The sequence below is a fragment of the Penicillium rubens genome (assembly GCF_028828025.1).
Source record: "Penicillium rubens strain IBT 27055 chromosome Unknown utg000003l_segment0_segment0, whole genome shotgun sequence".
Classification (NCBI taxonomy): Eukaryota; Fungi; Ascomycota; class Eurotiomycetes; order Eurotiales; family Aspergillaceae; genus Penicillium; species Penicillium rubens.
The window spans coordinates 4,854,153-4,869,410 of record NW_026890601.1 but is presented as its reverse complement, the minus strand read 5'-3'; the positions used below and the strand labels follow the sequence as shown (position 1 = coordinate 4,869,410).

General features: G+C 50.8%; 6 protein-coding genes across 6 annotated transcripts; 2 read left to right on the top strand and 4 right to left on the bottom strand.

The window, feature by feature from the left end:
- Positions 1-828: 828 nt before the first annotated feature.
- N7525_008077 (uncharacterized protein) lies at positions 829-2,293 on the bottom strand (the record flags this gene model as incomplete). The annotated part of the gene is made up of 2 exons (XM_002568502.2): positions 829-1,271; positions 1,327-2,293. 2 exons carry the CDS (start codon positions 2,291-2,293, stop codon positions 829-831), a joined length of 1,410 nt encoding a protein of 469 aa, XP_002568548.2.
- A 783-nt stretch (positions 2,294-3,076) lies between these two features.
- N7525_008076 (anaphase promoting complex subunit CDC16) lies at positions 3,077-5,442 on the bottom strand (the record flags this gene model as incomplete). The annotated part of the gene is made up of 2 exons (XM_002568501.1): positions 3,077-5,286; positions 5,346-5,442. The coding sequence occupies 2 exons, from the start codon at positions 5,440-5,442 to the stop codon at positions 3,077-3,079; spliced, it is 2,307 nt and encodes a 768-aa protein (XP_002568547.1).
- A 710-nt stretch (positions 5,443-6,152) lies between these two features.
- On the top strand, positions 6,153-7,066 carry N7525_008075 (Saf4/Yju2 family protein; the record flags this gene model as incomplete). The annotated part of the gene is made up of 2 exons (XM_002568500.1): positions 6,153-6,453; positions 6,519-7,066. 2 exons carry the CDS (start codon positions 6,153-6,155, stop codon positions 7,064-7,066), a joined length of 849 nt encoding a protein of 282 aa, XP_002568546.1.
- Positions 7,067-8,955: 1,889 nt separating this feature from the next.
- On the bottom strand, positions 8,956-10,608 carry xanG (cytochrome P450 monooxygenase xanG; the record flags this gene model as incomplete). Its single annotated transcript, XM_002568499.2, has 3 exons — positions 8,956-9,015; positions 9,065-9,934; positions 10,015-10,608. The coding sequence occupies 3 exons, from the start codon at positions 10,606-10,608 to the stop codon at positions 8,956-8,958; spliced, it is 1,524 nt and encodes a 507-aa protein (XP_002568545.2).
- A 766-nt stretch (positions 10,609-11,374) lies between these two features.
- Positions 11,375-12,009, bottom strand: N7525_008073 (DUF4149 domain-containing protein; the record flags this gene model as incomplete). Its single annotated transcript, XM_002568498.1, has 3 exons — positions 11,375-11,538; positions 11,598-11,868; positions 11,923-12,009. The coding sequence occupies 3 exons, from the start codon at positions 12,007-12,009 to the stop codon at positions 11,375-11,377; spliced, it is 522 nt and encodes a 173-aa protein (XP_002568544.1).
- A 1,809-nt stretch (positions 12,010-13,818) lies between these two features.
- On the top strand, positions 13,819-14,866 carry xanC (transcription factor xanC; the record flags this gene model as incomplete). The annotated part of the gene is made up of 3 exons (XM_002568497.2): positions 13,819-13,930; positions 13,981-14,457; positions 14,514-14,866. 3 exons carry the CDS (start codon positions 13,819-13,821, stop codon positions 14,864-14,866), a joined length of 942 nt encoding a protein of 313 aa, XP_002568543.2.
- Positions 14,867-15,258: the final 392 nt, after the last annotated feature.

Below are 15,258 nucleotides of genomic sequence, written 5' to 3'. Positions count from 1 at the left end.
ACTGGTCGGTCACTGTTTTTTTCTGACCTAGCCTCTGCTTGCGCTCGAGTCCCTTCGCCTTCATGAAGGACGCAACTTGCTCATTGCTTCCCACCAAGCTTCTAGGTGAAAATTGATGTTTGATTCAAAAATCGACGTCTCGGCTCTGGTCACTTCTGTCTATAGCAGCATCTTTTGACTGATTGGTAGTAGTTTGCCTTTTTTTCTTCTGCCGGTTAGGCCTTTTTCTGCCATTCTCAGCCGATTACATCCTACAGCGATTTTTCGAGACCTCGCCGTTAGAAATCGCCCTCGCGTGACTTCGGGGAGGCTTATGTTCTAATATTGCTTCGCTTCGCTCCGCAATTATTGTGTTGTTTATCGTCCGGGAAAGTAGGAGTGAAGCGCCTGGTTCTATGACCTCCTATGTGGCATAAAGCCGTAAACAGAACATCCAGGACGATGTCAACCCGGGTGATCTTAGCTTGAATATCTGCGAGTCTCACGGCAGACATGCGTGGGAGTGGCTTGAATGCTTTCATCAACGGGTAGGTTGACCAATCCACCAAAGAGACCTAGTTCAGTCCTGACTTGACTCTATAGTCTTCATCATACACAGCTACCGTTCGTGTTGGAAAAGCTCGAAGCCGAGCGAATGAATTGCACTGTTGCGTAAAGTCCATAAAGCCAAGACAACGGGTGTGATGCCAAGGAAACAAGTGACCCACCAGATGTCACGTGGCCCAAAACGCCTTCTATAAAAAGAAATCAGATCTATCCTGACTTCACAAGATGTTAGGTATTAACACATTATTGTATGTAGTCTGCCGTATCCTCGTCGCGTATCCTTTACAATATAGCCTGCCATTGTTCGGTGATGACAGCCTCAAATTCGTACATCTTCGCGCTCTCCAGAAGCACGAATGATTCGTATCGAAGCCCCCGTTCGCGGCCTTTACGTTCAGACCACTGCTCGACGGTCCCATTCCACACTTCGGCGTAGCCATCGAACAGGGACCGCCAGTAGCAAGCTTCAGCGGCAGGGGTCAGATACCGCTCACGGAAGGTCATCACGCTGTTGTTGGCGATGCGCTTAGCGGCTTCGGTGTTGCTGACTAGGGGCTCTATCTTCTCGGATAAGTCGCTGAAATCACGCTCGACTTCGACGTAGTTTTGGTTGGGGCCATCTGATATTAACAGATAGTGGTGATGCTGGATGAACTGGAGTTTGTGTGCGACGATGACCGAATTGCAGGCCTGTCGGTATTTTAATGAAGCCGAGTAAGAGCGACCTAAGTAGTTGTCAGCTGGATGTTCCCAATTTGTAATGGAAAAAGGCAGACTCACCTTCAACATGCGCAATAAACATATAACGGCAATGATCTTCCATCTTCAGCACATTGGAGCCCCTGTTCCAATCGACCTGCTTGACATCACCCCACGATTTGCCTCTAGCGGCCTCCATCAACGCGCGTCGCAATTTTGGCGCAAAACTGGGCTTGCCCCGCCAGACCAACTGTGGCGTCTTCTCTGACCAAGGAATATCCATGTGTTTGATTCGTTCCACGACCTGGTCATATGGCCCTATATAATTGTTCTTGTTGTCCCAGGCCCAGAAACTGAAATCCGGCATAAGCCAGACCCCTTCCTCGGAGGGAGTGCGGGAAAAGACCCAGACCGGCCATTCTGAGTTAGTCACATCGTCGACCTTATCTTCCACCGAGAAAACAAATTCAAAGTCGGGTCTCGAAGCTCGTTCCGGGTCGGCGGCCAGCGCACGGTGGATTGAGCTCAATGTCCCCAGGATTTTCCGTCGGTGGTCCTCGCCCTTGGACCGCGCCGTGACCACGTATAATTGGCCATTGGAGATGAATGCGCGCACCATACCAAGTTGGATCGGGATAGCGTCCAGTTCTACCGACGATAAGCGACCGTGGGAAGACCAAAATTTGCCACCGCGCGCGACATCCTCAAATAAACCGGGGAAGGCAGCTTTACACTGGCTCTTGTTGAGGGTCTCATTGCGACCGTCACGAGTATATTGGAAGGTCCAAGCGGGGGAGCTGTTTGTTTGTAGGCTGTTTGTTTGTAGACCGGGTTCCGGGCAGGTAAGGCAGGTCGAGCATTGGAAGGTAGTGGAGGATTCACATGCGCAGTGTCCAGCGGGGATTAACTGAGTGAGAATGGGGTGAATGTATTCTCGATCGGAGTTCATGCCAAACCAAATGACGATGATGGCGCTGAAGCTAAAGGCGGTTATGACGCACAGAAGCGACAAGCCGCGTCGCGGGCGAATCGGAAAGGAGGCTGTCATGATAAAGATCTAGACTGGCACGGCATGATCTGGAGAGTTGGATGTCTCTATAGAGTTGTCTTAAAGGAATAAAGAGTCTTCAAAGAGTCAAAAAAAAAAAGAGGAAGGGGGGCCGATCAAGCCTGAAACAAGCACCGCCCAAAATGGCAGTGATGCGCAACTATGGACGCGCAACTTCGGACGATCGCCCCTAAGCCTCAACAGTGGAGTGTTGTCATTCTTTTTCTTCTTTTCTTTTTGGTTCTTGGTTTCTTGGTCCCTTTGAAACGGCATTCTATTGAGGGTTTTTGATTGGTTTAACATCATTAGATTGGTTGGACAGGAACAATCCTCCGAGATGCAAAAGAGAAGGTAAAGAGACAAGAAGACAAGAGGGAAAATGCCACCAAATCCCCGTGGACCCTTTTTTTCTTCCCGCCCCTCGGCCCTGGGGAAAGCTTGTTGATCATATTTGGGCCATGTGGGTGGTTTAGATGGCATTCAGGACATCGTATGTCCTAATATTTGGATCTACATTTGCCCTGAATATCTAATAGACGAGAAACACTATAAAAACTAGTCTTGTAGGCTAAAAAGTCTAAAAATCAGGAGAGGACTTTGATCATTTCCAGTCCCATCAGACTAGATACTAGGTATAAGCATTGTCTCTAACAATGTCTGCTTGATCGTCTAGTATGCATTAACCAATTGCCCAACAGCCAATTTTCCCTGCCAACAGAAACACCCGCTGGAATGCATGGAAGATAACGCAAAATATCAACTGGAAAGGATCCAAAAGCCCCATCATTGTCCAGAATGACTCCGCCCATGTCTTATTCCTCGGCGAACATTAGATGGAGCAGGCGTCTGATTGGCATCCATATCCGGGGTAGCAGGTATTGCTGGTCGACGTTGTCGGCTATGTCGCACACGGCCGAGGGCTCGGCGCAAAAGCCCGTCAGCTTCGTCGTCAAGATCCATTTCAACCTTTTCATCTTCGGCCGCGGGCGTGGAGACCTGGACCACCTCCTCCGTCCATCCTTCCACAACGGGCTCCTGACGTCCACGTCGTCGAGACATCTCTTCTGGGAGAACTCGTTCTTTGCCCTTGTGTTCACGAGATCGAGTAGATCCCCGGCGCTTGGAGGAGGCTGCACTAGCTTCTCGCATACTCTCCTCGAAAGTCGTGCGGTCCTTTTGTCGCCCCTCCATGGCCCAGAGTTCGAGTGCACGAGAAAGTAATGTACCGGCCACGCCCGCACCCCCGGCTGCATCGCCCCCGCCACTCGCTCCCAGTACACGCACAGCCTCATGCAGGGCAGTCACCGCGTCCGTGGTTCTTCCCAGCTCCAGTAATACAAGGCCACGAGATGTATGAAGGGAACCGATCAGACCCCGATCTTCGTAGCCCCCAACCCCAGATGCGGTAGCGATCGCCGCTGAGCCGCCCGCCCCACCACCCAGAAATGGTGAGTAGCCCATGCTGCTCCCTCCTGCCCCCGCACGGAGACATTCGTCAAATTCACGAAGCGACTCCGACAGACGGCCCATGCGACGGTACGCATGACCTAGGTTCGCACGTGTAGCCACCCAGGCACTGGGTTCGCAGTGGAGAGAAGTAGCTAAAGCCAGTGCTTGCCCAAACAACCCGATGGCGTCGCTAAGATTATTCTGGTGGTAAAAGACAACCCCAAGCTCGTTAAGGACCAGTGGGTCTCCGCCGACGGCGGACACGATCCCCGAGGGATTAGGCGGGAGGGAAGGCACAGAGCCGGGGGCAGCTCCAGTCGACATAGCGTGAGCGGCACATAGATATTCGTGCGCCAGAGACATGTTATTGAGGGCGAGATGTTGCATTCCTAGAAAGAGTTGGGGAAGATGGCTGCCCTGGAAAAGTCGAGCAGCAGTGCTATACGCCGCGATAGCTTGGTCATGTTCGCCCTCTGCGGCAAAGGTATGCGCGAACCCAATCCAAGCCGGCGCCGAATGTGGATCTAGCAGTGATGCCTTCGAGAAGAAGCGCCGCGCCTCGGCCACCTTCGATACTGACAGATAGTAGACTCCAATTGCCAGGTATGTGTAAGGTTCCTCCGGGGAATGATCCGCGAGCATGTGGGAGAGTAGGAATAGGGCATTCGTGGCACCGGTCTCGTAAAGACAAGCCAAGTGGAGTGGATAAATGGCTGGAGCATGTCCAAGGTTGTTCTGTGCCGGGATGCTGGGATTCGGGGAGGACAGGTCGGTTGATTGCGAGGTGGAGAGGATAGAGGACGTCAATTCCAGAGCTTCGGCAAACCGACACTGCGTATACAAAGCTTCGGCGCGGGATAAAAGGATATCGGGGTTCTCTGCAAGATTATAATGGGTGGATAGGGTTTCAGTGGCGTCGGAGAGTATGGTAGGGGAGGAGTATTTGGATAGACGGGTCGTGTAAAGCATCTTCGTAAAGTGGGCGGCCTCTTGTGCCATCATGGGATCTGGAGATGAGACGGAATCAAAGTCCAATGATTCCAGGAATTCCAATTCCTCCGTCGGGGACATTAAAGAGTTCTTCATGAGCTGGTCAAATGCTTCAAAACACTGCACGTCAATCCGCACGGCATCCTTGTAACAGTCCCGGGCACGATCAAATGCATTCTGCTTGGCGAAGCAAAGCCCCCGTAAATAGCACATGGCGGCTTCGAACCGTACATTGTTGGCATCCTCACGTTCTCGCTCCTCGGCTCGATCGCTGCGTGGAGTCGCGCTCTTCCCATTGCGCAGTGTTACGTGGCTTTGGTGCTGGATCTTGCGCCGGGTGTGGTTATTTCGGATGAGGTCCGTGGGGTTGTGTTCACCGAGAATGGAGAGAGCTTGTTCGAATTGGTTCTGTTTTATGTAGCAGTGTGCAGCAAGGTAGCGGCAGGCTGTGCTTCGAGAGACGAGATCCTTGCGGGAGAGAAGGGCTAGGGCGCGCGTGAAGTTGTTATTCGAAAAATGTACTTGAGCCAGCCAAAACGCGTCGGAGTCACTGTCTTCACCGGCAAGTCAGTATCGCTTGTACCGATGAGTGTAGCATGCTTGTAGTCCTTACTGGTAAGCGCCAGGACTTTGTCCCCAATGTAGATTGCGGAATCATGCTGACCACGATTTAACGCGTCCTGCCGCCAGGAGCGTAGAAATCTTTCCATATCGACAGACGAAATTCAAGGGAGGGGATTTAGAAAGAGAGCATTGATCTTCCCGTTTAGAATCCTGAGATACCCAAGCAATGGGAGTCGCAACTTTCGCATGAGCGGGTCCTTCCTTGCCCTCCAGGGCTACTTTTGAACCAAACAGTGGCCCGTGCGTGCTTGTGAATTGATGTACAACATACGAATGGACTCTCTCTCTCTACACATGGCAATATGTAGGTTACGAGTTGACACTGTGTGGGCCGGGGGGAATATACTGGGTTAAGGAAACATTCCATCTTCAATGAAAGGCTACATATCCATTTAATATAGCTAGGAGGCACGGAGTATATAGGCCAATTCTTATCTCGGTGCCACGTGACTACAAGCCCTGAAGCATCCAAGTCATATGTATTCTTCTGCACAGTTCAATACATACATATGTACGTACCTAGGTAGTCTTAGTTCAAATTTGCACGAGGAAATGTGATGTGGAAATGGATACTTCGTTGCCTGGCACCTTCCAATTTGGTTAGAGCATGTGACTCTCGTGACCGAGGCTTATCGCCTTCTCGGGTTGTCGGCTTATCGCTTTTATCGCAATCGGCCTTATCGGCACGTGATGGTCAAGATGAAACCCAAGGATAAAGATAAAGACCAAGTGAGTTCTCATCTCCCTCTCTACCTTTACAACCTCCTCTCGCCACCACCCCCCAAAAAACAGCAGTATGGCTGAGCGAAAGGTCCTATCGAAGTATTACCCCCCGGATTTCGATCCCTCGGCAATCGCGAGCTCGTCCAAGCGCTCTCGTAAGGATGGCAAAGCTGAGTCGAAGCTCTCCGCGAGCCGTCTCATGACACCCTTCTCGATGAAGTGTACTCACTGCGGCGAGTTCATTCCGAAGGGTCGCAAGTTCAACGCGCGCAAGCAGACCTTGGACGAGCGGTACCTTTCTATTCCAATTTACCGATTCCATATTCGTTGCACTCGATGCAGCGGCGAGATCACCTTCCGCACTGATCCTAAGAGTAAGTTTGCAACTCATGCCACTAGCACCTCGATTTTTCACCAGAAAAACTAATTCCATTATCAGACAACGATTATCAGTGCGAGAGCGGCGCAAAGCGCAACTTCGAGGTTTGGCGCGACGAGACGGATGAGAAGTACAACAACGAGACTGAGGAGCAGACCCTCGACCGACTCGAGAGGGAGCACGGCGCAAAGGAAGAGCAGCTGGAACGTGACAAGATGGCTGAACTCGAAGACAAGATGCTCGACTCCAAGCGCGAGATGCAAATTGCCGACGCCCTTGACGAAATCCGAACCCGCAATGCGCGCATCGAGCGCAACGAGGCCCGTGCCGGGGACGCCGCCATCGCTACTGTTCAGGAGAAGATCGACGAGGACGCCCTTCGACTTGAGAGGGAGGCTGCCGAGGACGCCGAGGCTCTTCGTCAGTTCAGGGCCAAGCAGCATGCCGCCAAGCAGGCCAAGCTGGATGAAGAGATTGCCGAGTTTGAACGTCAGCGCAACGCCCCGTGCGATACATCGTCCTGGCGCAAGGAGCTCATGGAGAGACGCGCCGAGTTGAGAGCCAGGAGACTCGAGCGCAAGCAGAGACTAGGTCAGCAAAAAAAGTGACCGCCAAGTCCCGATATGCACTTTACTGATGCTTTCATGCGATTATGATATCCGGCCGGCGCGCCAGGCGTTTTCTTTTATCTTTCAAGTATCGAGATAATTTTTCTCTCTTTTAACTTTTGCCTTGTACTGGCTGTAGCAGCCCCCGTATTTTGTTCTAGCAGAATCGTAAGCCCGTAATTCTACCTACTTGCCTTGGTGTCAACACTATAATTTGACCACTGGAACCACTCGAAAGGCGTTGTTATGTTCTTACTTCACCGACTTGTTGCTTTATCATCTGCATAGCACTATGGCCAGAGAAAGGTTTGTACATCTACATAGTCAAGTCTTTATTGCTGAGCGTTAGCGAAGCACCCATATCACCAGGGTGCTTTGGGCGCCCCCCGGACCCCCAGCCTCTGTTGCTGAGCGTTAGCTTAATCCGTATTTTTTAAGCGCTTGTCTTAGTGCATTGGTAGAGACGACTAAGTATTCTACGGATATCTATAGGCTTAGCGTAACGCTAGAGGCCAGCACCCAGGCCAGCACCCAGCGTCCAGGCCAGCACCGAGGGCAGAAGCCAGCATCCAGGCCAGCATCCAGGCCAGCACCTAGTATAGCACCCAGCACAGTACACAGTATAGCACCTAGCACAGCAGCCAGGCTAGCAGCCAGGCCAGCACCTAGCACAGCACCTAGGCCAGCACCCAGCACAGCAGCGAGGCCAGCACCGAGGCTAGCACCTAGCACAGCACCGAGGCCAGCAGCGAGGAGCACCTAGCACAGCACCGAGGCTAGCACCCAGGCCAGCAGCCAGGCCAGCACCGAGGCCAGTATCTAGGCTAGGAGCAAACAAAGTCACGTGACCGTATATATCTGATTGGTGGATAGCACTAAGAAATTCTGCCGGAAGCAGGTCACCTGATATTAGAATTTTCGGCCCTCACCGCCCCACTATTTTCTGGAGACCCATAGGGGGATAATTAGATAAGATCCAGGTCACGTGACACGAGAGCGACCCCCCTTATGATATGGGTGCTTCGCTAACGCTCAGCAATAAGGGGGTCGTATATGTGTCACGTGACCTTGATCTTCTCTTATGGGTCCCGAAAAAATTGAGGTAGCTCGGTGAGGGCCTCAAATTCTAATGTCATGTGATCTATTGCCGGCAGAACTTCTTAGTGTCCCAATGCTCTACCAATCAGATCTGTGACGTCACGTGACTTAGTTTGCTCCTTCGGTGCTAGCCTGGATGCTGGCCTAGATGCTGGCCTGGATGCTGGATGCTGGCCTAGGTGCTGGATACCTGCCTGGGTGCTGGATACTGGCCTCGGTGCTGGCCTCGATACTGGCCTCGGTGCTGGCCTCGATGCTGGCCTCGGTGCTGGCCTCGGTGCTGTGCTGGGTGCTGTGCTGGGTGCTAGCCTAGATACTGGCCTACCTATCTATCTTATTTTCTAGAGTATCCTATATTCTATAGTGGTATCTCTATTAGGTTATAAGCCTCTATCTCCGAAGCCTCTATCTTATAATAAGCGTGACGCTAAGCCTATAGATATCCGTAGAGTACTTAGTATACTCTCTACCAATGCACTAAGATAAGCGCTTGAAAAGTACGGATTAAGCTAACGCTCAGCAACAGAGGCTGGGGGTCCGGGGCGGGGGGGCGCCCAAAGCCCCCTGGTATAGAGACTTGTTCGTCTAACTCTTCAAATGGATATGGTACGAGAGTCATCTTACAAAAATCGGACAATCCAGCAACTTGTCCCTATTTTGATGTCCATACTCCTTTGATTATATGGAGTGCTTCCTCTTATTCTAGTCGCTCATTCTAGCGCTTTATTCCTTTATTTCATGTCGACCTACCGATCTGAAACCAAGCATCCATCAACCGGCACTCAGTGTATTCACAAAGACTCCAACTCGGTCAAGATAACCCGACAGCCCAGCGGCGCCAGAATCCCACCCTGTACAGATCAGCATCCATCGTCAAAGCCCAGGAAAAGAACAACATACCGGCGTCATCTTCAACCGATACTCCGGATCAACAACCCATCTCACTCTCCCCAATAAAACAAACAGCAGAATCTTCACCTGCAACAACGCAAAACCCTGTCCAAGACACTTCCGCTTATGCGCATTAAACGGAATATACGTTCCACGGACCGTCTCCCTCCGAAACCGTCCCTGCATCTCCTCCACCGTCTCCCCCCACCTCTCAGCCCGGAACTCGCGCGCATCCTCCCCCCATACATCCGGGTTACTATGCACCGCCCACGCATTCCACCCCACAAACGTCCCCTTCGAAATGGGAAGTTCGCCACCCAGCAGCGCAGGCTGCAACGCAACCCGGTTAATGAGCTGACAGACAGGCGGGAAGAGACGAAGTAGCTCCAGCACCACGGCCGTTAGGTAGGGGAGACTGTTGATGATTTCCTGGGATGGATCCGGGTGCGTCTTGGCTGTAGCGAGGATCTCCTCTCGTAGTCGATCTTGGATGTCGATTCGTGTGCCCAGTTGCCAGAACATGGATGTTACCAGTTGCTGGGCGTTTTCGTGGGCTGTTAGGAAGGTTATCTTTAGATTGTCGCGGAACTGTTTCTCGGTTATCCGGCCCGACGTGTATGCTTCGCCTAGCATGTGTGAGACCATTTCTTCGGATTTGGTTGGTTTGCTCTGTGTGCGTTTGTGCAGCATCGCCATTATCATTGTGTAGAGTCGGTTGTCGAATTCGTGCATTATGTTGTAGGCGCGTTTGCGGGATGGGAGGAGCCAGGGGAAGTGGTCGAGATCTGGGAAACTGAAATACATTGGTTTGAAGAGGGTTGCTTTGATGATGGATTGGAGGGCTTCGATTCGGACGGCGCCGTTGGGTAGACCCAGGCTCTGGTGTTTGTTAGCTTTTCAGCTGCGGCATTGGAGAGTGATATTCGTCGGAGAGGTCAGGACGAGGCTGAACTCGATACCTTGAAATCCAAGTCCAGGAAGTTCTCGCCCATCACATCCACAGCCCATTTCTGCACATCTGCCATGACCAGGATGCCTTTATTCGGTCCAGTCTCTTTCTGTAAATCGATCAGAATGTCCACCAGCTTTCTCGACTGCTTCAGCAAAGACGTCGTCTCGAAAACCTTCTTCTGCAACCCGGCCTTCATAATACCGGTATAAAGCTTCCAATTCTCGCCATGCGAATTGATGATGTTATCGCCGACTAGCGTCGCAATCACGGCGTGTGGGATCTTCTTCTGGCTTCCGGCTTTCGCATATATTTGTTCATTGCGGAACATATCGGTTAACCAATCTGGTCGTGAAACGAGTACACTCCATCGTCCACCGAACCAGACTAGCACGGCACCGTGCTTCTCCAGTGGAGCCCTGAACCATCGTTCGTAGATCTCGTCTTGGCCCATGGAGGACCAGAGACCGAGGATTGAGACGTAGATTGGGATCCTAGGGAGGTTTGGGAGTGATCGTGGGACGTGGAGGTACCAGATTAGGAAGAAAAGGGGTGCGAGGAGGAGGGTTAGGAGTGTGGAGAGGAATATGGATGGTGAGGCCATGTTGTAGGTTTGGTGGATTTCGTGGGAACCGGAATCAAGGAGGTTAGAAAAGGAATCTGCTACTCTCTCGCTGGTACTATATAGCGAGTTAGGTGTCTACCTGGCACTCCGTGCCCTAATGCACCTGGTGTCAGCGGAAGTCAACATGGCTCCGCTGATGTCACACTGTCCACTGTGACTTTCTTTGGTCAAAGTTATGCTGTATGTTACTATTAGGTGGCCTTGGTTCTGGTATGACTTGGTATATTGGGTTTGAAATGTGGTGGTTGTTCGCGCAAGGTTTCTGGGTAGTGAGAGATATACGTACATTGAAAAGTACCGAACGTAAAAACGTGCTCAATCTTGTTCCTTGATTGATTTTGTCATCGAGGCCAAGGAGATCCCAGTGGTCTCCAGATGACCAAGGTTATAGTGTGGCTTTCGGAGACAACTTGGGGACAAGGAGTGGGCTAAGAGTCGCTTGGTCTGGGGGATCCCCTAGTGGATATCATATCCTCATTCTGCATGGGAGCAACACTAGATCGAATAGCTACAATATAAAACGACAGCCGTCTTTAGGTAGTCTGATATCATTCAAAGGAGAAAGTTATTCCCGTCTTAGATACGGGGATCAGTTTATTTTCAGAAAAAGAGAGTTGAGATGTAGATTGAAAGCAAAATGATATCAACAGCCAAAAGGAAATATGACATGAACGCGTCATTCTCGAACCTGTGACTACAAGTCACATATGCACCAAAGTTACGCAAGGTAGACGATAGATGTTGTCTAGAGCCCTGCCAAAAGTGTAGCAGACAGGGAGAATCCGTAAAATACAGTAGCTATCATGGCGAGAGCGTTCAAATGGATGGCCACTGCGTGATTTCGCGAAAAGGTTCGGTTAGCCCGGTGCACCTTTGACCCATCGGAATCAGCATCCGTGTTCTCGCTTTCTGTGGGTAGAAAGTATGTTAGCCGTATAGTCAAACGAGGCGGATCTAGGTAAACCCACCTTGTAGTGCCCTCCTGACCAACGTCGCAGTCGTCGTCCGAGGCCCGTAGATGAACCAATTTAGACATCCGGTCAAACCGGCGACAGCAAGAGGGGCCACACTCCACGGGTCTTGTACCAGTGATAAGATACTATATGGTGGGTGTGTTGCGGCGGTCAGGGCTGTGAGTCCGACTTGCGTTCCGAAGTAGACGGGGAAAAGGCGCTTTTGGAGGATGATGAACTCCTTCATTGGTAAGGCTTGGTAGCATATTTTTGTGTTGATGAAGCTCTGGATGTGGTCAGTTGCAAGTTTTGTTGGTCTCTTCGAGAACAGGAGACGTACCTGATAGAGCTCTGTTCCGAGGAGAGCTCCGTAGGAGAGAAGATGATATGGGAGGAGGTTTCCCACCGTCTTGAGAAAAGACTCCATCCTGTCAAGTTAGTCTGGTGGTAAAATGAGACTTGATGCGACTGGGAGAGGAGAAGATGGTAGAGTTGGAGAAATTGTGGTACTGTTTGGGGTGGCTCGGCTGTCAACGGAATCTCTGACGGACAGAATACGGCGTATTTTACCACCAGACCATAACTACCTATATATGTTTAGGGGGCCATATCCCAGTCTGACAGAATCCTTGGCTGCTTACTGGGATGTCGACCAACGCAGTCAAGGCTGATGTTGGTTTCGTCTTTGTATTCATACTGATATTGGCTTATTTTCCATATATTCTACTATAACACGAGACTATACGACTGGATTACTGCACAAGTTCCTTTCCATTCCAGACGGTCACTGTGCAGATAGAAAACATAAATCACTGGGATAAAACATCTCTGCATGCAGTTACACAAAGGCATTTGCGTTCCAGAATGCAATCCAGCGACAAACCAAACCGGATCTTCCGTCCCTACGGCTGGATCTCACATGCATATATCCCGGGAGGATGGAAGACCGATTACAATGGAATATAGAAGTGCCCTAGGTTCATGAAAGAAGTCCATGGACACTCTAACCTGTTGGACGGAGGATGGGAAATCAGGCCATCTATGACGCCACAGCATAAGTGGCTTCTCTAGGAGGCTCCCAGTACCACAGAATTGGACGCTTGAACGGATTGAGAACAATTGAGAAAGTAATTTGGAACTGGAATGATAATGTGACCTTCCTTAAACCCAGAGTACGAGATGGTATAAGATAACTAACGGTTTGGGTCAAGCCCGGAGTATATCCAGCGTGAGTTCATTCTTCTTGCAGTATCGAGGGGCCATGGCCCGCCATGTCTTATTTTTAGACTTCAGATTGGACCTTGTGCTAGTGTACTAGCCTCGCAGCTGGTTGTCTGTCACCATAGCCCTGGCCTCCCTGTCTTTCTATGAGCTGTTGATGAGTCTGACCTGGAAACAGCTAAAGCCCAATGGGAGCTCGTCTGTCTGGTTTATCCTCAGCTTGAACACAAGATCACGGCGATTGCCCTTGCCACGTGGAGCCCGTGTAATCAGGTCGATATGGGCTGAATACGGAGATGCCCAAGTCTACAAGATGGTACTTTCATGCCAACATGTGATGTGAAGTATAAGTAGGCGGGGATAATCGTCCAAAGTACCGGGCCAAAGTATGTTACCACTGAGGGAAAAGGTAGCACGGTCTTGCCACGTCAAGGGGCCTAAAACAAGGTTGCTGGGCTCCGACACCGTCTTCGAGCCTTCGAGCTGGATCAGAGCTGGGGGTTTCGCGGGCTGTCCTGTCCAGACTGTTGGAAAGCAATGAGGGAATTCAGGGCATCGCCATGTCCATGCACATGTCCAAGCCGGGGATAGCCTCTGATTACACCTCGTACGACCATCCTGAAACCTTCGCCCAGAATGCCCAAGTCTGCACAAGAGCCTTGTCCCCATGGAGTCGAGAAGCTGAGAAAAGCAGGTAGTTTGACATGGCCAGACCCAACATCATCACGCGGCTGAAAAGGCAGAGAGTGAACCAGTGGCTTTCAGACCGAATCACTGATCCCCGAAGATCTGTTGTACAGACTGCGTCACACAGTGAGATCAGGCGTAATTTTCCCTCGTGGGCGCACGGCCGGTATAAAGGAAAGAGAGGCCGACGATGGATCTTTTGCTCTTGAGTTTCCGCCCTTAACACTTCGAGACTCGAAATCTCTGCTGATGGAATTTATACGAGAGATGCAACATCCTCGGCCTTGAAAATATCCCCCAAGGCTATAGCACAACAACCCTCCTCAAGATGAAGATAGAAGATCAATCTACGAGCCCCAAGGACGAGGATATTCTCAGCCAAACGCAAGATCCGTTGGAAAGAAGGAGATTGCAGAATCGCCTTTCTCAAAGAAACCACCGTAAGACATCGCCCAAACAGAGAAGACAACCCCGAAACTGACAGAGTCAGGCCGCAAGATCAGGGAACGCATTGCAAAGCTTCAAGAGCGCGTTATCGCTAACGAACTGAGAGCTGCAGCTGCCCTCAATGGATGGGACCAGTCATATAACCCCTCACTCTTCCCAAGGCCTCACTCATCCTCGGAGAATGAACTCGGTCTTGCCTCGCGAGATGTCTCCCCTTTCATCCCAGACCAATGTACTTCATTCATGCCACCATATCCTCCATTCCCGCAATCATGGTCAAACGACTTGAACACATTCCCACAACACGGATATCCAGGCGATCTATCCCAATTCACTGGAGTCACCGAAACAAGCCCAATATCTCCTGCAACGACGGCACCAGCACACAACGGCATGTCACCACCCACCTCCGGTCTCGGTGGGGATACATATCGGGAAATGATAGGTACCCCGGACACCTTGATGCCAGACTCCCTGTCTACATCAGCGCCCAATCAGCCGCTGTACTACGTTGCAACCGGTCAGTACTCCAACTACATGGTATAGTTATCATGTGAACCAACTGACAAGAAGTAGAAGAGGCATTGCCGCAGATCATCCAAGTTATCAACACCATGTCCCCCCAATACAAAGTGATCGTTCTGGTTCCCCCCGAGTCCCCTGCATCGGCTTCCATGGCTTCGTTCCCTTCACCGACCTCCCCCTATGGCGCTGGCCATAACGGGCCCGATCATGGTGCTGCAGCACAGCAGCCTACCTCACAAAATCTGGCTTGTCTTTGTAATACTCAGAATATTCACTCTGGTCCTCCTGCGCACTCTGTTTCACGACCATGGATGGGTGCGGGATCATATGGGCAAATTTGTCCTTTACACAAGTCGGCAAATTCTGTTCACCCGAGGGGAGCCTTTCCTGTTAGGATGGTGTGAGTCTGTTGTTGCTGTCTATAAAGATAGAGGCGGTAGAGTAGGGGTCTACAGTGGGATATACACCAAGAATGGGCATGGATAAATTGTGCATATATCACAATCTCTACTGTCTAGAAAACAGTGTCTCTAGCCGTTTCGACTTTGGATATCGATAGTGAGAGTCTCAATAGCGGCCTGGAACAGATAAAGTATTAGGTTGACCATATAAACGAGAATGCTTTGATGTAAACTTATGGCCTTAACTAGATTGAATTGGGCCTCGTGTCCACACAATTAGGCAGACTAAAGGAGCGAAGGGGAAGAAGATATTCAAGGTACCAGACAAATCTATTGAATATGGCATTGAAGACTTGTGTAATTGCATCAAAATACTGGGCAATTTCACGCAATTT